Source organism: Mangifera indica, chromosome 14, assembly GCF_011075055.1.
Source record: "Mangifera indica cultivar Alphonso chromosome 14, CATAS_Mindica_2.1, whole genome shotgun sequence".
In the NCBI taxonomy this organism is placed as follows: domain Eukaryota; kingdom Viridiplantae; phylum Streptophyta; class Magnoliopsida; order Sapindales; family Anacardiaceae; genus Mangifera; species Mangifera indica.
Window position 1 is genome coordinate 1087816 of NC_058150.1, and position 21304 is coordinate 1109119.

At 32.7% G+C, this 21304-nt stretch overlaps 3 protein-coding genes and 1 non-coding gene across 5 annotated transcripts; 2 read left to right on the plus strand and 2 right to left on the minus strand.

Annotated features, from left to right (window-relative positions):
- The first annotated feature begins 524 nt into the window (after nt 1-524).
- On the plus strand, nt 525-4953 carry LOC123196185. Its single transcript, XM_044610090.1, has 11 exons — nt 525-1007; nt 1128-1205; nt 1816-1933; nt 2028-2159; nt 2222-2364; nt 2502-2604; nt 3458-3558; nt 3677-3851; nt 4093-4263; nt 4374-4474; nt 4593-4953. Exons 1-11 carry the CDS (start codon nt 738-740, stop codon nt 4647-4649), a joined length of 1449 nt encoding a protein of 482 aa, XP_044466025.1. The 5' UTR covers nt 525-737; the 3' UTR covers nt 4650-4953.
- On the minus strand, nt 4775-8034 carry LOC123196186. The gene is made up of 5 exons (XM_044610091.1): nt 7298-8034; nt 6293-6448; nt 5485-5583; nt 5236-5391; nt 4775-5154 (listed from the first exon to the last, which is right to left on the minus strand). The coding sequence occupies exons 1-5, from the start codon at nt 7934-7936 to the stop codon at nt 5011-5013; spliced, it is 1194 nt and encodes a 397-aa protein (XP_044466026.1). The 5' UTR covers nt 7937-8034; the 3' UTR covers nt 4775-5010.
- Nucleotides 8035-15567: 7533 nt separating this feature from the next.
- On the plus strand, nt 15568-18772 carry LOC123196983. 2 transcript variants are annotated; one of them, XM_044611149.1, is made up of 4 exons: nt 15568-15958; nt 16217-16633; nt 17638-18040; nt 18238-18772. In XM_044611149.1, the coding sequence occupies exons 1-3, from the start codon at nt 15716-15718 to the stop codon at nt 17764-17766; spliced, it is 789 nt and encodes a 262-aa protein (XP_044467084.1). In that variant the 5' UTR covers nt 15568-15715; the 3' UTR covers nt 17767-18040; nt 18238-18772. The 2 variants fall into 2 exon arrangements, with proteins under 2 accessions (XP_044467084.1, XP_044467085.1); XM_044611150.1 differs by having other exon boundaries at nt 17638-18009.
- An 815-nt stretch (nt 18773-19587) lies between these two features.
- Nucleotides 19588-19668, minus strand: TRNAL-CAG. The gene has a single exon. It is a non-coding gene; the product is annotated as a tRNA-Leu (tRNA).
- Between the last annotated feature and the right edge of the window lie 1636 nt (nt 19669-21304).

The window sequence follows — 21304 nt, forward strand, 5'->3', positions numbered from 1 at the left end:
TAAAAGATGACGCGACCAAAACCATTCTTTATCTCTAGACGAAGATGATGCATCGTAGTCGTCTAAGAGACAATGATGATATGTCGTTTTCGTCTTTGTCAATCGATTTCTTCAACTGATGATGGCTAAAAATGGATCACGACTGAAAGAGAAGTCAAGAGGGAAGGAGAATGCCATTGTCGCCATCTTCGACTGCTGACAATGGTGGTTGAAAAAATCCTAAACCAAAATATTGATTGTTTAAAATTTGAGTGAAGAGAAATTTGTTAAATTTTTAAATTTACAGGAAAAAATATTATAAATTTTTAGTTTTTCAGAAATATTTTAATAAATAATAATTTTATCTTTAACAAAAATAATAAAATTTAACAGAATAATAAGTATTTATATTTTTAATAATCAACTAATAGAAAGTTGGGTTTATACCAAATATTAGATGGGAAACTGTTATTTGGCCTTTTTGTTATAACGAGAAATTCCATTCAAATGGGATGATTTCTTCCAGCGGAGGAGCACCCGAACCAATCTTGCTTGCAAATAGACCCTATCAATTCCCGGTCAGGAATCTAAAACATTGATTGCGTCTCATATTTTCCAAATGGATAATCTCAAACTAAATGGGAACGCCACTTTAAGAATAAATACAGAAGCCATGGCCCACCCTGTACCTGTTTTTGGTGGTTAAATCCAACTGCCTTACTCAAACTCCGAGGAAAAAAAGAAGTAATTAACTTCAAATGGCAGTTCTCCAATCGGATCTCCGTTCGGGTACCGTGTTTCGCCTTATTCCGTTACGTTCCCACTTGGGTCGGCCTCCGATTTTGGTCAGAGTCGGTACGTGGAACGGTGGTGGTGGCTGTGGCGTGCATGCCGCGAAGAGAGAAGACACTGAGGTGAAGATGGAAAAGATGAAGCCTAAGATCTGTACGGCCGATGAGCTCCATTATGTTGCCGTTTCGAACTCTGATTGGCGCCTTGCTCTCTGGCGCTACCTGCCTCCTCCCAAGGTATGTATGAATGTGAATATGAATATGATGGGTGTGACTGTGAAGTTGATGAACTATTGAGCACGTGGATGATATTTTGCATAGTTGATGATGAAGTGTGTGTAATTGTAATTTGAGCAGAGTCCACCGAGGAATCATCCGCTGTTGCTGTTATCAGGAATTGGAACAAACGCCATTGGCTATGATCTTTCTCCTCAGGTCAGTTTTCTTTCTCTTTTATTCATTCAACTTTCATCTCTATATATCTTTTAATTCGGTACATTTCTGTTTTAGATTCCGGAAATCCGAAAACGAAGAAAAGTATATGATTGTTTGTGGTTTTTTGAGTTGTTAAAAATTGTAACATCCCAGTCTGGGTTCATGATACACTCTCAAGATATTGTCAACATGATTTAGTTTTGGTTTTTGCAACCAAAAATGGGTCTTGCCAGTTTGGGAGTTGACAGAATATTAACAAATCCTACATTATGTGATGTCCGTATATACCTAATTTCTCTCTCTCGTATTTTATTGATGTGGTATTTGCGTAGAGGATGCATGAATAATCAAGGATGTATTCAGATGGTAAAAGGGAATTTAATTCACATAGTGGGAAACTTTTAGAATAGCTTTGTATATTATGTATTCTAATTTCAATATTCATTTGGGTGAAAACTTGATGCTGTTACATTAGCCAAAAATGGAAATTTCTGCTGCGACATTGTCAATGCGAATTTTGTTTTTGTTGGTCTTCTAATTGTTTACCTATTTGGAATGTCAAGTAATTTTAAACATCCCTGATTTCATATATGAGCCAATTGTTTTTCAGTCCTCATTTGCACGCTTTATGTCTGGCCAAGGATTTGATACATGGATTCTTGAAGTTAGAGGTGCTGGGCTCAGCACACATGAGGTAGACTTTACAGAAGTTACAGACACTCTTGAAGGTATGCCCAAGCTGTTCTTTTGCCGCCTAAGTGAGGAACAATTAGAGTTTTTTCTTACAGATGTCTTTTAATGTGGAGCATAATTGGAATGCAGATTCTGATGTCAGATCCGTCAATGTGAAGAAGACCAGGATGTTCTCTGAAAAGGAACAATCAAGATCAGCATCTAAATTATCAGAAACTGTTGTGCATTTATCTGAAAGATTTTTAGGTTTTCTGAATGAAGGTCAGTCTGCTAAATTGCCAGATTCTATAATGTTCCATTATAATGTTCCGTTATTGACGCAGGTCCACAGTCAGTTACACCGCAGTTATTTGAGTTGCAAGAGAGGCTCTATACATCAATAGGAGGCTTCCAGAGACAACTTGACTTGATCATGAAGAATGATTGGGACTTTGATCACTACCTGGAAGAGGATGTTCCTGCAGTGGTGAGGTGACATTTCTTCTGTGCAAATAGCTTAGAATATGAAAAATTATCTTATTTTATCCTAGATTTTTCTTCCATTAATCAAATCACTGGCAGTTATATGAACTTATAAGATACTCTTGTTGAATATCATCTTAGATGGAGTACATAAGAACTTTAAGCAAGCCAGAGGATGGCAAGTTGCTTGCGATTGGTCACTCCATGGGAGGAATCTTGCTATATGCTATGCTATCACGATATGGTAAGGTATCATGTCAAACCTGTTATATATATTATCTGACATTTATAATATCAAAACCAAATATCCTGAGAGCTGATATTGTTGTATGATTAACTTCTAGCTTTGGTCTTAACATTTTACGTTACATATGGGCACCTAAATATGGAACTATGGACAATAGTTATGACAGAGATAGTAAAATTCTTAAAAACTTTAGCAAAGTTGAACTATGTCTTCAAATATTAGCTTTAAAAGTAGGGCTGCAAATGAATCAGGCTGGTTTCTTAAGAAAGTCTATGAATTGCACAAGTAGGCACAGCTATAATTTTCAAGCTTGTTTTCTTAAAAGAGAAATTGCGGGGTAGATTTTTGGCCATTGTAGTGATATGTGTAGAAGATACTCATTTGTTGCATACTCTAAATCGGATGTTATCTAATAATAAGTGTTTTCTGATATGTTATTAAGTTATTGACACTACTAAAGGATGCCAGATTTGATGCAGTAAAAATACTTGTTCTAGATAAAGCCACACTTGACAAGATTGATGTACACTGCTAGTTATTTTTAAGCTTGGCTGAACATATAACTCTCAACCTTAAATAGGCAAGTAGCCTCATGCAATATATGTAGAAATCAACCTAGTAAAGCTTGAAGAGACCATCATTCAGCTCAGCTTTGCTTGTCTGTTCCTTTATTGACACCATTATTTGGATTCATTCAGGTAGAGCTATTCAATTCCAGACATGATTTAGGCATTATCAAATCCATTAACTTCAAGATGAGATTTCATTTTTGAATTTGTTAATTTTTACTTATGATTTTAAGTTAGGCAGGTGAAAATGATTATTTATGTGACCTTTGCTATTTTATAAGGTTTTGAAGGAAAGGATTCTGGGTTGGCATCAGTCACTACTTTGGCATCATCACTCGACTACAGGCCTTCAAAATCATCACTCAAATTGCTCTTACCTCTGGCAAGTGTTATGGAAAACTAATTGATTTAAACAGCCTTTTTTCAGTTTCACAATGACCTTCATTCACATGCAGCAAATATAACACAGGAAGTTGACATTGTTTCATTGTGCTGCACAGGCAGATCCTATACAAGCCCTGAATGTTCCTGCTGTCCCTCTTGGAGTGATTCTTGCTGCAGCTCATCCTTTTGCATCTCGTCCTCCCTATCTCTTGTCTTGGCTAAATGCTCTCATTTCTGCAGAGGACATGATGCATCCAGAGTTGTTTGAAAAACTTATTTTCAACAACTTTGGTAAGTTTAAACATTTTTAATTTCCACGAACTATTCTGGCATGTAGGATTTTGGAGAATTAAGGCTTCTGACTAAATCCCAGAACTATAGGGAAAGAGATTACACTTCAAAGTCATTCCGTCTCTTCCTCTCCAGTTTTTCCTTTCTTTGGCTGTTCACAAACAGTAGCAATATTTTTGGTATAATTCAGTAGCTTTTTTTTACAAGAATTAAGTGGATGATACTTGGATCAAATTCGCAGGCAACATACCCTCCAAGCTTCTCTTGCAGCTATCAACAGTCTTCCAAGAAGGTGGATTGTCTGACAGGAATGGGACATTTTTTTACAAGGACCACCTAGGCAAAAGTAATGTCCCAGTGTTGGCGCTTGCTGGAGACCAAGATCTAATTTGTCCATCCGAAGCTGTATACGGTATGATATTTAAACATACAGTCTCTCCATTCCAAGGCTTTGGTTTATCAACCAGTGCTCACTCACAGTGTTTTATTTTTACTCATTGTTTCCTCATTGTGATGAAGCAGAAACACTGAAGCTCCTTCCTAAGCATTTGACTACTTATAGAGTTTTTGGAGAACCCAGCGGGCCACACTACGCTCATTATGATTTAGTGGGAGGGCGTTTGGTATGAACTAACTCATCCTATGCTCATTTCTAAGGCTGATAAATTGGCCATAATACATCATCATACCTAGATACGATTTAGAATAACTTCCATTTCTGTCATGTTTTTTGTTATGCAGGCAGTAGAACAAGTTTATCCGTGTATTATTGACTTTCTCTCTCGCCATGATATATGACCTAATACTCTTATACTTTACTACTGGATCCCTGAGAGATGAAGGATTCCGATGGAGATTCTAATCAGAATGCAATGTGAAGTAAAGAACCGGTTTCAGGAAATACAACCTGCTATGAACATTGGTTGTATATAAGATAGAAATGTAAATTCCATAGCAATATAAAATTACATCACGTGTATTTAAAAACTGCCCATCATTGGGAAACAACCAGAGGTTGAGGCTTCTTCACACCAAAGAATGAATTCTTGTTTATGTATTGGAAACAAAGATCTATACAACAAATAGAGAGATGTAAGCTAAACCCAGTCATTTGAGAACGACCTGCATGCGGTCTTGAGATGCGAAGAGTCGAATTGTTCTAGCATCTCGACACAACTGCAGTCTTGCAGACCGGGCAGGCATTTTTCTGTGCAAGCCATTGCTTTATACATTGAATGTGAAAGCTGTGTCCACAGTCTAGCTTGCCCATCTCGTCATCTTCTTCATCTTCTTCGTATTCTTCCTGCGTAAAAAGATGTTTATAGGCATAGCTTATCGAGTGAGATTCAAAGGGCAAAGTTTTAGATTAAAAGAAAAAACTCACCTGACAGATGGTGCATTTCTTATCAACATGGATCGACACATGAGATGACAAATCATTTGCAACAGAGTTCTTAAGTTTCCGAAGGCATCGTCCCATCTCATCTTCTTTCAGTCCAGTATTTACATACCCAATTCTGTCACCCAATTCGAGCAATTCCTGTTTCAACACCGTAACAAGAATATTGCCATAGCGACATAAATACATTTCAACAATGGATCAAACATACTAAGCAAAGAGTAATTGGCATACCTCATATGACATGTTGTCAACATCAAGTCTCCAGTCTCTAAAATCGTCATGAGAATCTAGTCTTCCCCCCATCAGCAAATTATTTTGAAGCATCATTATCTGCACCCAGAAAGCACCAATTTTCAGTGAATCTTAAATACAATGAACCAAACACAAAGAGTATACTTTGCAGAAAATCAGCAGAAGCTTTCAAATCGCTAGGCTTCGCCATTCCTCCTTCCCTTGCAATATCCTTATCATATATGCCTTCAGAAACCAACTCAAAACGATCAAGAAGAGACCATTTCATCACCTAAACTACAATTTCTGAAGCAATATTTAGTATTAATAATGAAAGGTAGTTCCTTCAATTGATTAAGGATTCTGAGGGCGAGCATTAAACTTGTATACTCACTGCCCAAGAGACAACATGTAGCATATCTTTGAGCAACATCTCTGATCTTTATCTTGGAGCACAGAAACAGGAATTTATCGTTGACAAAGTTTCTGGAGTATTCGGCAACATCTCTTCCACCACCAAAACAATTTCGGGTAAAAGTCTTAGCAAATGACATGAACAATCTAACGAAAACAAAAGAGCACCTAGATCGAGAACAAGGAAGCAAAAAATGCCATTTTAACAAGCCATTCAGTTTCTGTTTCCAGTTCTAAATACTTCATATTTGGCACTGGAACCCCTTAAAACTATGAACTAACAGGCGACATAGGGGTGATAAAGGCATCAAATGCCAAACAGTAGCTATGTCATATCATTACTTCATCAAGAAAAATAACAAATACAAACTGGTAAAACCATCAAACTACAAACCTCAGCAAGCCCATCAGGGGAAGGATATCGAACACGACGATAGTAACGGGGCCCAAACACGTCAAGTTCCTGGCGTCCAAATCCAAAATCAGGGTCGGAATCCGGGAAAGGTAAACTCTCAGGAGTAACTGTCCGCCTCGTTATACAAGAAGATCGCTGCCAGGATTTATGAAGGAATAAAGCAAAATATCACACAAACTACTTATCAAAAGCTCCCTAATGAAATTCCAAGCTATAAGGGCTCCACAATTGGACCCCAATCATCCAAGCAGTTTAGTCTACTTTAGTAACTAAGCAAAACCAGACGTACACGCACTTAGAATGAATAAATTAATTAATTTTTTAAATTTGGTTTCGTAAATACATTGAATATGAAGAATTAATAAAAAATTGGTAAAAATTTAACAATAAATGCAGAGAAAAAACAAAAACAATTGTGGGTTCAATGACAGGGACTAAGTGAGCAAGTAGAGAAGAAGGAAAGAGGAAGAGAAGGAGCAAATTAGGCCAACAAGTAATCCAATATTTTTATAGGCTAGAGGAAATTTATATTTGGTAAATTCTTAAATGACAATATTGAATTGAATTTCATAAACAAGGCAGGCAAATATCAATCTATATGAACAGTGAAAAGCAAGATCGAATTGGAAAATATTCAGATTAAACTGAAAAATTGGAAACTATTGGAAGAAAACTTGAAGAAATATATTTATAAAAAGTGAAAAAAAATCAGAAACAGAGTTTCATCAGATGCGAAAATAACAACAAGAACAAACTTGCCAAACCAACAAAAAAAAAGAGAAGAAATTTATGACATGAAAATCCAGCAGTGAAAATAAAATTCTTGATGAAATCCCAAAGAAAGAGAGTTTCATCAGATGGGCAAATAAGAATCATGAAGAAATGTAAAACCCAGTTCCTATATCATCAAATAAATTCAGCCTGCAAAATCAAAAAAGTTCAGCAGTTGCAGATTATAGAAAATAATATATATAAAAAATTTACCTCCCTTTCTCTTTCTCTTTCTCTTTCTCTTTCTCTTTCTCTCTGATTAGCATCAATCTTTCCTCTTCCAGAAGAAATGTTTCTTCTGGCCACCACACAGTCCACAGACCCAACAACTGCATCAGCTCCAGAGAACCCAATTCCAGGCCCACACCACACATCCTGTATAACCATACAATTACTACCATTGCTATTATTAACAACGCTATTACTATTAACATTACCGCCGCCACCGTCATCGCCGCCTCCACCACCACTTGAAGAACCCTTGTTGCTGTATCTTCCAACAGTGAAAACATTATTATTACTACTATTACTAGAATTTTTGTTTCCATTATTTTGTTTCTTTTTCTTCACTTTCTTCCCATCCCAATCAGCCGAACTTCTAATCACAGCAGGCAGAGAAACCTGCTGAGATGCAGCCGCCGTGCATCCAAACCCCCTGAATGTAGACTGAGTGAAGCTATTGAGCTTCTTCTTCGGGGCGTTGCCATTATTTGTGGAGTGAAAAAAAGAAGAAATTGCAGATTTAGAACGAGTGGCTTGGGTTTGGAGTTGTGGTGGATCTGCTTCTTCAAAAACAGCACCTTCACTCACATCAAATCTGGGTCTGCTTCTCTGCCCCATGTTCTCTGTCATATCTCCAAATTTTCAGAGAACGTGAAGGAAGAACCAAGAAAAGAAGGTTTTGATGACTTGTGATTGAATTTCAGCTTTAAAGTCTCGACTTTTAATACTTTAATTAATTGATTTGTAATTACTGTATTGATTGAATATTAAGATACTAAACTTGGAAGCTTAGGTGGGTAAATGAAAAAAAAAAATTGACTTTTTAATTTTGTTTTTTTTTTTTAAATGAAAAACGAAAAGGAATATTTGGTCTAAATCAGACAACAGCTGAGACTGTTAAGAACATTGGAATCTGTAAACTGGCTTTTACTTTTGATTTATTTTACTAGTTTTGTAAGATAAGTTTGATGCTCTCATGTTCATCATTCATCAATCCAATTTCAAACAAAAGCATGGTTTAATTATTTGAAATGTTTCTCCTTTTGTGTCTTTTGCAATGCTTTAAGACCCATTCAAGATGTTAATCCGATCAAAGAGTTGATTCGGTTCAATTAATTAGTTAAACTATAACATTACAATATGGTTAAAATTTTAAAACAATTAAGTTCATATGATTTGATGGTTGAATTACAATTTAATATTGCTTATCTAATTCAATTCTAAATTGATTTAGACTAATCACTCAAACATATATTAATAATAGTCTAAATCAAATTTGATACTAATTTTGAAGTTAATTAATTGATCAAATCTGAATTTCAAAAGAGTAATCTTTTGATTTATATAAATGGGTTAGTGTGGATGAAATTGAAAGGTGCCCACAAAAAAATTTGAAGGTCAACAAATCAAAGGTGTGTTGGAATTGTAACACAATTTGTGGCAAAAATAGTTGAAGTCATGTGGGGGGCAAACCAAAGCTTTAAATTTGAGTCAAGGCATGTACTCCATCACAAGCATCCAATGGTGGGCTCCCTTTCTTGTTTTTTCCTTCACCGTATTTTTCTAAACAAAATAGGGGTGTATAAAATCAATAAAATAATATAAATTTAAATAAAAGAATAACATAAATTTTGTTTAAAAAAATCTTTACTATAACTTATAATCTAAAAAAAAAAATTATAAATGATACATTTAGATTTTGAGAAAGAGAAATAAGGGAAACCAATCGGGAGAGAAAAAAAAATAAGAAAAGGTTGATTGTAGTTGTCAAAAAAATTTTAAAACTTTAGATAAAAAAATTATTAAATTTTTAATTTGATGAGAAAAATATAATAAATTTTTTTTAAATATTTTTTAATTAAATAATAATTTTATTCTTAATTATAACTAGGAGTATAAATATTCGAATTTTTAAAACTCTACCGCTAAAAATTTAGGCTATGGTGAAAATAAGTCATTTGGCATATAAAATAAGTAATTCTTTTATTAATTTTCATCATTGAAATTTTCCTATTTTCAGAAAAATATAATTACGTTTTGTTCTGGTAGCTTGATAGACCAATGAATGGAGGTTAAAAGGATGAGTCAATTCAAGCTGTAACGCAAAATTGATTATTTAAACAAGTAAAGTTTAGACTTTATTATTAAATAATTATAACTTTTAACCTAACAACAAAAGTCACAACTTGACAAATTTGTCAGTAATTATTATCTAAACCCACTTTACATGGAAAACTATGATCTTAAAAACGTATTATATTCGGCAAATTAACCAAAAAAATAAATTATTACTATTAAAGATATATAATAATAATAATTAAAAAATAATATTCAATTATATAATCTTGTATGTCATTTTTATCGAATTCAGTCGTCACTATAAATATATATAATATTACTTGTAATTAGGGATGATGACGACGAGGGGCGGGGAGGGATCCTCGTCCCCGTAGGGGACATCAATCCCCGTCCCCGACCTATCCCCATTACGGGGATGAAAATGATTTCCCGTCCTTTCCCCGTAAAGAAAAATCTCATCCCCGTCCTTGCGGGAAAAAATCTCCTTCCCATACCCGCAAAAAAAATATATTCTTTTTACCTTGTAAATACAATATAAATATATTAAATAACAAAATTAAACAAAACTAAAATTAATCTAATATTTCAAATATGATAAATATAATATATTAATTCTTTTAATATACACAACAAAAACCTAAATAAATTTGAAAAACATAAATAATTTAAAACTATAAAAATATATTAATATTTTAAATAAATATATTAATATTTTAAATAAATATATTAATATAAAGGGACAGAGATAGGGGCGGGGAGGGGAAGGGTCGGGGCGGAGAGGGGACACATGTATCCCCATCCCCGATCCGTCCCCGATTACGAAGATTTTTTTCATACCCGTCTTCGTCCCCTTCTCCGTTTCTATCGGGGAATCCCCTCTCTGTTAGGGTTGTGGAGGGTCGGGGCCTCTAAAGTCGAGCCCAAATTGTCATCCCTACTCATAACAAGATTAAGAGAATTATACGATACAATATCATATTCGAAATTATTAACAAAGCTTCTTATATATATTAATTGTATAAACATTAAGTTTTGCATATATGTTTCCTAGTTAATTATATTTGTTTGCCATCCTTGTTTCAGATGAACTATTAGGCATGACACAAAAATGTGTCTTGACAGTATCCTTAAAAACCCATTCAGTATTCTCGTGAATATTGAATAACATTTCTATGCTCTTCTGATCAAACAAAGAAACCTTAAAATGGAGCGGAAAAGTATGTTATCGTCTTGTTTACAAATTGAAGCCATTGATTTATAAGAACTCTTTAGAATGTGCCATTTTGAGAACAATTGTCAGAGTTGCAACCTCAAGATTTAAAGATTTTCACCACTTTCACATAGGGCATCATCAAAGTGCAAAAAACCCTAACACACGGCTAGATGAGAGGGTCTTAGGGTGCACGAAGAATGTTTTAGTAGTTATTTTTATTAAAATTAATTTAAAAAATGAGAACAATAAAAATTATGTATATTAATTTTTATATTATATAATTAAAAATAAAATAATATTTAATCACATAAATTAATACTCCAAAGATGTTTTCTTAACAAACAAAAAAATAAAGACAAAATCAAAAACTTATTTTATAGATCAAGACAGCATAATTAAATTGATAAAAAGTCACACATCGGATCGAACAGAATATTTATCACATATGAATACTATCACTCAACTAATTCCCTCTCTTTTTTATTTTTAAATTTTATCCAAAGTCAGCCAATTAATATTCATATATTAATAATAATACCCCACTCCCTCACTATTTTATATAACATATGATTACAAATTATAAAAAATATATATTTATATGATTTTTTTAGTTTCAATAGGATGATAAGGTTGTGATGTCATTAGGGTGGTAAGCTTTGATTAATTAATGCTAATTAAGTTGGGGTGACAAGTTGCAAAGGATTTGTCAAACATAAACTTGACAACCTCTTTTAGGTTAAGTTTGACAATCAAATTCGACTGTTAGACTGATTAATCTTTGGATAGATTAATTTTAATAATTTATTGTCAAAGTTTTCTACTACAATACGATCATATCAAAAGGTATTAATGTATCTACTTAAGTTCATGTATAAAAATGTATAGTCAAACATAGGTCTTTTAATTTTATAGTTAAGATATCACATTTGACTACATACTTTTTTTATTTATTTTTGTTGATGAATAACTCCATTTAGTAGAACTCGCTCACCTTTTTAAGATAAACCCTGATTGCTAAGTCGTTGAACATTATATAGACTAGTATAATAACTCATTGTTAATATCTCTAAGTTTAATTCGAGAATATTAGATGATACAAATGTGTGTATTAAAGTTCATTAGTAGAAATGTGGAATCAAACTTGTTTTTCTAACTCCATAATGGTAATTTCACACCTTAATTAATTAATTTATTTAAGTATACTGACTTTGGTAATTAGAATATTTAGAATAGGTGGAGGACAAGGACTCTTAATCTGCCAATGCTTGGCTTGGAATTTGTCAAATTCTAAGGAGATATTAATTAAATCCGGCAATAATTTTTTCGTTTAAACTTTTTTAGACAAACGTATAGTGGTTTTATTTTTATAAACAAATTTAATTTTAATTACAAGAATATCCTCTCAACTAATTACATCACTATCGGCTAATTACGTTGAATTTGACGTAATTTTTTTTGAAGATTTGATAAGTTCTGATTCGAAGATTCAGTGAGTCATGTTTTAAGGATTCAAAACATATTTCAAAATTGATAAATTTTTATTGAAATATAGATAAAAACGAAAAGATTACATAAACAAAGAAAATGATGAGTGAAAACAAGTGGTGCGTAAGAATTATATATAATATATAAATATAAAAAAAAACCAAATAGAGGGTGTGTAAGAGTGCACGCATCTTTGCACCTTACACACTCCCATATATATATAATTATTATTTATATATATTATATTAAATATTATATTATATTATATTAAAAATATAATATAATATTTTTAATATAATACTTAATATAATATATATAAATAATTATTATGCATATATATAGAGGGGTGGGTAAGGTGCGAAGGTGCGCATACCCTTATGCACCCTCTATTTGGTTTTTTTTTATATTTATATATCATATATAATTCTTACACATTTTTTACACACCTTACATACTTTACGCACCCGTTATTCACCCTACGCACCCTTTACGTACTCTACGCACCACTTATTCACACTCACCATTTTTTTTGTTTATGCTAATCTTTTCGTTCTTACCTATATTTCAACAAAAATTTATTAATTTTCAAATATATTTTTAATCCTTAAAACATGACTCATTGAATCTTTGAATTAGAACTTATCAAATCTTCAAAAAAAATAGTCGAGAGTGAAGTAATTAGCCCAGAGAGTATTATTGAAATTAAAATTAAATTTGTTTATAAAAATAAAACTATTGTACGTTTACCTAAAAAGGTTCAGACGAAAAAATTATTGTCGATTTTAATTAATATCTCAATTATAAGGGGTTTAAGATTTATATATATTTTAATGGCCTCCTAATTCACCTAATTAAACCTTATTTATAGTTGTTAATTATCATTAAAAAGATTAAAAAGCTAAGAATATAGAGAAGGGGATTGTTTTTATTTGGCCAAGATTTATTTTGAACTATGTAAACAAGGTTTTTTTTTTTTTTTTAATTCCTTTTAATAGTATTGGGATAATCATATAAATCACAATAATAAATATGATATTGATTTAAGCATAGAGCAAGATGATTGTGCATAGGATTAAATTTGAATTGAATTGGCTTATGCTCGATTGCCAATTTAGCTCACTTGAGTTGGATTACCAGATTAGCTCAATCGAGCTCAAAACAATTTCCTTTTTAAAAAGTTCAAACTTGAACCTAAGGGTGTTATACTGTTGAGCTTAAGTCTAAGAGGAGTTTGATTTGCAAACCTAGGGGAGTTCATTTTGTAACAATTAAAATGAGGTTATTTTAATTATTATACATCAAAATAGTGTCGTTTTGACCGTCTATAGTACTAAATCAAACTAAATTGCATTTGAACTCGATTTGGTACTATAGTTAAACTCGAATTAAACTGTTCAAATTGAATCAAACTCAAGTTTGGTTTGAATGGAGCTTGTGAAGCTCAAGGTTGATGAACTCGAATTGATTCAAGTTCAAATCTAACCTTAAATGTACATACTAACATCTTTTGATAAGTCTATATTGAAATATGAGACTTCAGAGCCCACCAAGTCAGATTTTTAGTCACAAGAAAATATGAATATTGCACTGGCTCATAATAAGATGTGATTAAGGGCTTAACATGTGAGGTTAAAAGATTATTCATTTATGATCATGTTGGGGGAAGTTTGCTGCAATTTTAATTTATTGACTACATTTAAATATATAAATTTACACAATTTAAAAATGAGAAAGAAACAAGAAACAAGAAACCAGTAGCTGAAGCAAAACCTGCAGGAATCATGGATTAATTCGAACTTTCCATTCGAATAATTTTGTGAATATTTGAGAGAGTTGAAAGGAAGATACGGACTGGAATTGCAGAGAACGGAGACAACGGAGGTGGAGTGCTGCAGAAATTTGACAGCGAAAATGCTTTCAGAAAGCAAAAGCAAACGAGAAATGGGAGTTTATTTTTTGCTTCCTTTTCCTTCTTTTGACTCCCTTTTTCTTTGCTTTTATTTAATTACGAAGGTAGATTCAAACTAAATCCGAACGAAAGTAAGTTCGAGTTTAACTAGAATCTAGAATAAAAAATTTAAATTTGAGTCTAACATGGTTTAAGTAATAAATAATAATATTAGAGAAAACGATGAATCATTAATAAAAGAAGATGAAAAAGAACTAAAAATAATAATAAAATTAATAAAAAAAATAATAACTATAATAAAAAATATTAATAAGCGCTCAAACTTAAATGGATCTATTAAATTAGACCATTAGCTTAAGTTTTATTCATTAAAAGCTATGCAGTAGCTTGATCCCACCATCCATGCCACAATTTGCGAAATTGTATATTTTGTTTGTACCCCAAGAAAAGAAAAGAAAAGAAAAGAAAGTAAAAACAGACATTTGCTTGGATTCCACTAAACAAGCTAATTGTCTTTTGAAAAAAATCAGCTGCCGACCAATAAAACAGAAGAAATTCAAGACTTTTGCAATTTTGGAACTCCTAATAGCCAAAGCAACTTCCTCTTGGAGGAATTTCAATTCTTTTCTATTACCACTATTTTGATATTGGCCTTTCATATATTCACACCATATTATAGTAAGAGTAGACCACAGTTAGTAAATATGTTAATTATTCGCATTTCTATTTAATTCGTATTTTAAATATGTTATTCCAAATTTTTAAATTTAAAACGTATTAAATACATATTTTATATATTTCTCATATTAAATATGTATTTTTGTCATTTTTTATGTTTTTCATATTTTATAAATTTTTTAAAGCATAAAAATGTCTCTTATATTTTTAATTAACTAGCATAATTTCATAATTATATAAAACAAAAAAACTCAATTTTTTGTCATTCAAATCTCTAATTTCTCTCGATAATTTTTTATTATGATTAAATCTTCATTATATATTATGTTATATTAAGTTTAATAGTTGATTAGATACTTTATATTTAAATTGTTAATAAAAAAATTTATAAAAGGTATTATAATTATGTTTAGTATTATAATATTTTTAGAAATGTATTATTAACAATATGTTGTATTAAACTCATATATATATATATATTTTATATTTAAATTTTATGACTTTTTTTATAAATATATTTTTTATTATTTAAAATATTATATTTATCTAATTCTTGTTTTTTTTTATTCTTGTATTTATTAACTAGATTAAATATATTCAGCAAGTCGGACCGTGCCTGACCTTCCGGGCCATGCAAGTTGTACCAAACCCATGGACCATGTAAGCCGTGCCATGATTTTGTTGGGGCAAGACACCCAGACCGGACTCTTTGACATAATTGTACACCAGTCGAATTTTAATTCAAACTCAATGTTGCAGTCTCAATCAAACTCTTATCGGCCATCATTTGGGCTAGGTTTGCATGAATTCACTTGAATCAAAGTCCATTTGAGATGCCTTATGCAAGGGAACTTTGTAAAAGAGAACCAGAAAATCCACTTTCAATTAATTATAATTCATGTTTTAATTCTACTTGTTTCTTCAATCTATAATCTAAACAATCCAGAGATTTATGTGGAAATAAATATGGAGGCAAATCTTAGAATGAGTTATTGAAAGCTAGCCAAAGAGTGCCTTAAACTAGTGTTCTCCCTAACAAGTGAAAATGAGACGAACTCTGGTAAACAATGCTTTTCTCTTTACTCAGAACCTTTTTCACCATCCAAACTCTAACCCATCATTTGTCCCACTCGCTGCTTCGATTAGGAGTCCTCTCAGGCTCTACTCTTGTGACTCAAATGACTCCTCCAAAGACCAAAGCCTCCCTGCCCCTGTGCTGAATCCCCCTTGGCAGCTCAAACCCAGAAGAAGGAGGTGTCTCTCGATCTCCAGGATGTTAGTAACAAAGGTAAAAAGTTTACATTTGTGTTTTGAATGTGTTTGGTTGGTGGGAAAATGGAGGAAAGTGATAGATTGTGAAAGCGAGTTTTCTGGGTCTGATTTATTTTGTCCTGAATCTGAAACTTGTTCTGGTAAAATTCTCTACGAGAATTTATTTGGACGTTTGATTTAATTTGTATTGTTGAAATCTAGTTCAGAATAATTCGAAGTTTAGATTGAAATGATGTTGTACTAGAGTTCTGGGTTTAAAATTATGTGTGATCAGATGGGATGGTCGTTTTTGTCAGAGCTGAAAATGCGGATACAGAAATATTTTAAAGGTGATGAAGAGACTTTGCCAGCTATTCTTGAAGCCAAATTGCAGAGGAGGTTGACAGGGAAGCATGATGAGACAGACGATGAGTTGGTTGAAGAATTGCAGATGAAGCCATTGGATGATATCAAAGACAAAGAGTTTGAATCGGATTTTGAGGAGTTATATGAGACTGATGAGGAGATTGATGATTTGTACAATGCAAGGGATTATGTTATGAAGAAGATGGTGAAAGATGAATATTTCAACATGGATAAGAAGAAGTGGGATGAGATGATTAGCGAAGCAGTTCAGCATGGGTATTTGAGAGACACGAGAGAATGTGAGGAAATTCTCAAGGATATCTTAGCTGGGACAAGCTCCTGCCAGGTACTTTTTCCTCAGTAACTTTTTAAATGGGATTATCATCTGATATTATGTGGTTCTTGAGACAACGTATTTATAGTGTTGCTCTTTTTGTAGACCATACTTAGAAGTAAAATTTTTAAATTAGACTTGTTTTACTTGCTGTATTTTGCGGTTTAGAATTATTAAAGTTTCAACGATTTTCTTATGTTCAGGTTTGCTTCAATATGTTTCTGTGAATGCTTGTGATATTTCAGATTCTGATTTTGTGGTTTACAAGCAATGGTTTATGCAATTATGCTAATTTGCTTGATCAAAGATCTATGGGAAACAAATATAAGCTTCTTTATATGACTAGTAAAATCAAATAGACTTGTTGATAATATTGTTTAGGACTTAGTCTCAAGTATTGCCTGGATCTTGCAGTTTAGTAATTTTTACATCTATGGTTATTATGGCCCTTCTAAAAATCCAAGGTCTTGAAAATAAAGAAAAGAATTATGAGTCGTGTGTTAGTCTCCACTGATATTGCTAGGAAAGGTTAAGTAGTGATGGGTATTATGAGGCATGAAGCCATTGGACGATTTCAAAACTATGGTTTGATATAATGAGTTGCAGATGTCTCATATGGTTTTTAATATGCCTGTTTTCAGCAGGATGAATCTCCATTGTAAGTTGTCATATATTTGTATGTTAGAATTAAGCCTATTTTGAAATCCTTCTTCCACTTTTCCTTGTAACCTTCAGTGTTTCTAGTAACAGGTTTTCCGTCATTAGCATATCATGCTTTTCTAGTAGTGTTTTCCATTTTGATTTATCTATATATCATCCCATTAAATTATTTCCAGTAGACAAGATTTTTTTTTTCAAGTGTAATTTTGAGAGTGAATAAAAGCATTTGCTTATTTTTTGCAAATATCTTTATTCCATTTTGATTTATCTATGTATTATCCCATTTGCTTATTCAATTTACATTTGCATTTCTGGATATTTCTCAAATTATGATTCTTTTGCCGGATAATATCAAGAAAACTGTGGAGGAGAAGTTCATTGAACTTCTGGGTATGTGTGAGAGAGGAGAGCTTGAACCTGAACAAGCATATGAGCTGTTTAAGGAGTTAGGATGGAATAGTCTTAGAATACATGAAATGGTTTGATGCAGAGGGTCCCCCACAGTTTGATTTATCTGCAGTACTGGACACGAAAAAGAACATTGATGACCCTCCAGGGGAGGGGCCAATCCTTAGGTGGCAAACACGGGCGGTCTTTGCTCCTGGTGGTGATGCTTGGCATCCCAAAAACAGAAAAATAAAAAATGTCTGTCACTGTGAAAGAGCTTGGACTTTCGAAACATCAATTCTGTCGGCTGAGAGAACTGGTTGGGAAAAGTTATCAACCAGGTAAAGATGAGCTCACTATTACCAGTGAGAGGTAAAGTCAATATCTCCCTAATATTATCACTTTTTTTAGTAAAAAAATTTGCACTGATAGTGCCAGTCCTTGAGAGATTTTGTGAGAATAAAATTTTCTCCTATTGCTAAATTATCTGTTAATTTGTGTCAGTCCTTGACAGCATTTGCGCATTCTGTGCTGTTGAAAATTGCTATAAAACAATATTCATTTTGCAGGTTTGAACACCAAGAGGAAAACCGAAAAGATTGCCTTAGAGCTAATCTTTTCCCTGATTGAGGAAGCTGGGAAAGCAAACAAGATGGCGGAGGATGCCCAAACTTCTTATGTGAAGGACAAACTCAGAGCTAATCCAGCATTCATGGAAAGGTTGTGTGCCAAGACAATGAGATCACAAAGATCTAATTCTGTGTGAGTGCATGAGGTTATGAATAGCAAACACATGGAGAAATAAACTTCCAGGTTGAGGACTTCCAATTTCTGGGTATTAATTTTGCAGCAGTTTCTGTTCTCGCAAGCATAGAGGCAAAACATCTTTCCCCTACTTCATGCCGTCAGCAATATACATTGTCATATGTTGTGGCTGATTAACCACAGAGATACTTGTTTTTTGTTAGCATTAGTGTGTGCTGCTTCATAATTTGTTCTTATGTTAAAAAGATTCTTCGATGTATTTAATTATTCTAATATGAATTTTCATCAAGGAGGTGCTAAAAGGGCACAAGATCTTGAAAAGTTGCCAAGTTTGGTAAAGTTATGTTGTATTTTGATGGTGTATATGTCCTCTTTTTGAAGGTAAGGAGTGAGGTGAGGTGGTCAGAAGTTATGTTGTTTCTTTCACATTCTTTTTTTAATAATTAGTAACTACAAATGGGTACCTTCGAAAATAAAATGAAAGAATGTTGATCACAACGATATAAAACCCAGATCAAAGCAGTCGCGGTTTAACCAGTCATATTGGGATTAGTTGGTTGAGTCATAAGTTAGCTTGTGAATGAGATGAATAATTGTGGTTCAATCTAAAAGCATATGTCGGCTTGTGGGTGAATAATTGATCTGAGACAAAAATGAGCCGTCAAAAATGATGATACCGACGCTAAACATGAATCATATGATGCTGTCAAAATACTGAAAATGAATCAATGTCAGATATGATGAGATTTAGGTAACGCAGCGTACAGGAAACTTTTCATTTTGGTCACTGTATAAAATAAAAAATGATAAAATATATCAATACAACTGACGATGCAATGACATCCTGAACAGTTTATTGGGGTTCGATCACAAGTTGACGCAAACCATGCCTCATCATTGATGGGCGGTGTTAAAGATGAGAGTGACCTATCCTTATGTGACGTTGTGTAGCAACCTAATTGGAAACTGAAAAGGTTAACGCAGAAGAGAAGGCCAAAATAAAAAAGCAGAAACAATTCCAGCGAGCTAAGATTCTTGATGTATATTTATTTGTTTTATACAAAAAAGAATGACTTGGAAATACAGTCAAGCATACATGAACAACAATTTCATAAAGCTGACCAAAAAGAAACCCCCGAGTTCCTTCAAGTTTTTGTCAAGAATGGGATTCGAACCCATGCCCTTTCGGACTAGTACCTGAAACTAGCGCCTTAGACCAACTCGGCCATCTTGACTTTTGTTTTTTATTTTTTAACTATTGATCTATATTTATATTATTATGAGTTTGTGATTGATAATTAAGAAAATTGTGATATCAATCAAGATAAATAATAAAGTTTTGCATTTCATCTTTGAAAGTGTTTTTGTGACTTTTTAAAAGCGCTTTTGGTGGGACTGCTTTTGTAGGAATTTATTCCCCTTTAAAAAGGAAGCACTTTCTCTTTGTGAATATATTTAGTAATGTAGTATGACTTCGGAAAGCACTTCCATTATTATTATTTGTATATATCTAACATACACATAACATATGCTTGACACATTCACTATAAGACGAATGAAACATATGATTGGCCATGGATGTTCAAAGTGTAATTGAGTTTATTCCATCCTAAAAGTTAACTTAAAGGTAAAAAGACTTCATACATATGGATATATCCAACCAAACCAATTAAGGAATCAAAAGTTGCCAGAGAAAACTTCTCTGAGAGTAACGGGTTTTTTCAAGTTAGAACTTTAAATGGATTGGTATCTCTCCAATGAAATTTGAAAAACATTATTAAAATTTTGGACTTTGAATCTTTGAATTCTAATGGTTGAACCTCCATAAGTGATCTCTTAGTAGTCAATGGGATTACCACAAAAAGTGTTTTTGAATCATGCTAGTGGCTCTCGTGATTAATGTAGTGTAAATATGACAGTCGAAAAACGTATTTTATCATATATAAAAAATCTAATTTTTTTGATCGTCTATTATGTATTGTGTTGTATTGTAAGATATTTTTAAATTATAATAACAAATTATAACTGTCATGTTGTTATTTTAAAAAAAATTATAAACACCTTTAAAATTTTAAAAATTTTTAGATATACTTATCCTAAATCATAACTTCTTTAAAAAAGGTGTGTTAAACTGTATCAGTAAATTGTATAATATCATATAATACGTATCATTTTTTATATATGTTATATCACATTGTATAATATGTATTGTAGATATCATAGGATATTGAACTTCACTTCCATTCCATGCATGATTCATGATCAAATGCAAATTATGGGGTGAATGCTTGTTTCTTCATGGAAACAAACAGGTTATTCATATATCATTAACAAAAAGCATCATTCTAGTATCTCTCTAAATTGATTTCATCTTAAAAACTCAAAAAAAAAAAAAAAAGAAACTTGAAATTCTTGCCGTGATCATGCACCGCAGCCAGCACCACAGCCAGCGCCACAACCGGCAGCACATCCTCCGCCGTGGTAGTTGGAATCAGCTGAAGAAGATTTCTCTTTCGGTACACCATCTGCACAAGAAAATATCATGACTGAAAGTGCTGAAACAGTCACCAAAATCACCCATAAAACTACACAAACGCCTCCAAACCCGCCAACAATTTCTCCATTAACACCACCGTTAGTAAAATCTCTGAATTCTCTCACCATCTACTCTTCGTTTTTCCTTCTCTCTAATCAGTGAGCAATGTGAATGTTTGAGAGTGCGGTGTAGGAGAATATATGAAGGCATTATTGCCACCAAAGAAGGCTTTTATAAAGACATGCAGGTTAGATATTTACTTAATTATTTTAAGGTTCTAAAAAGTTGTTTGGATCTCTTAATCTCTTTTATTTTCCATCAAAGAAATCCAACTT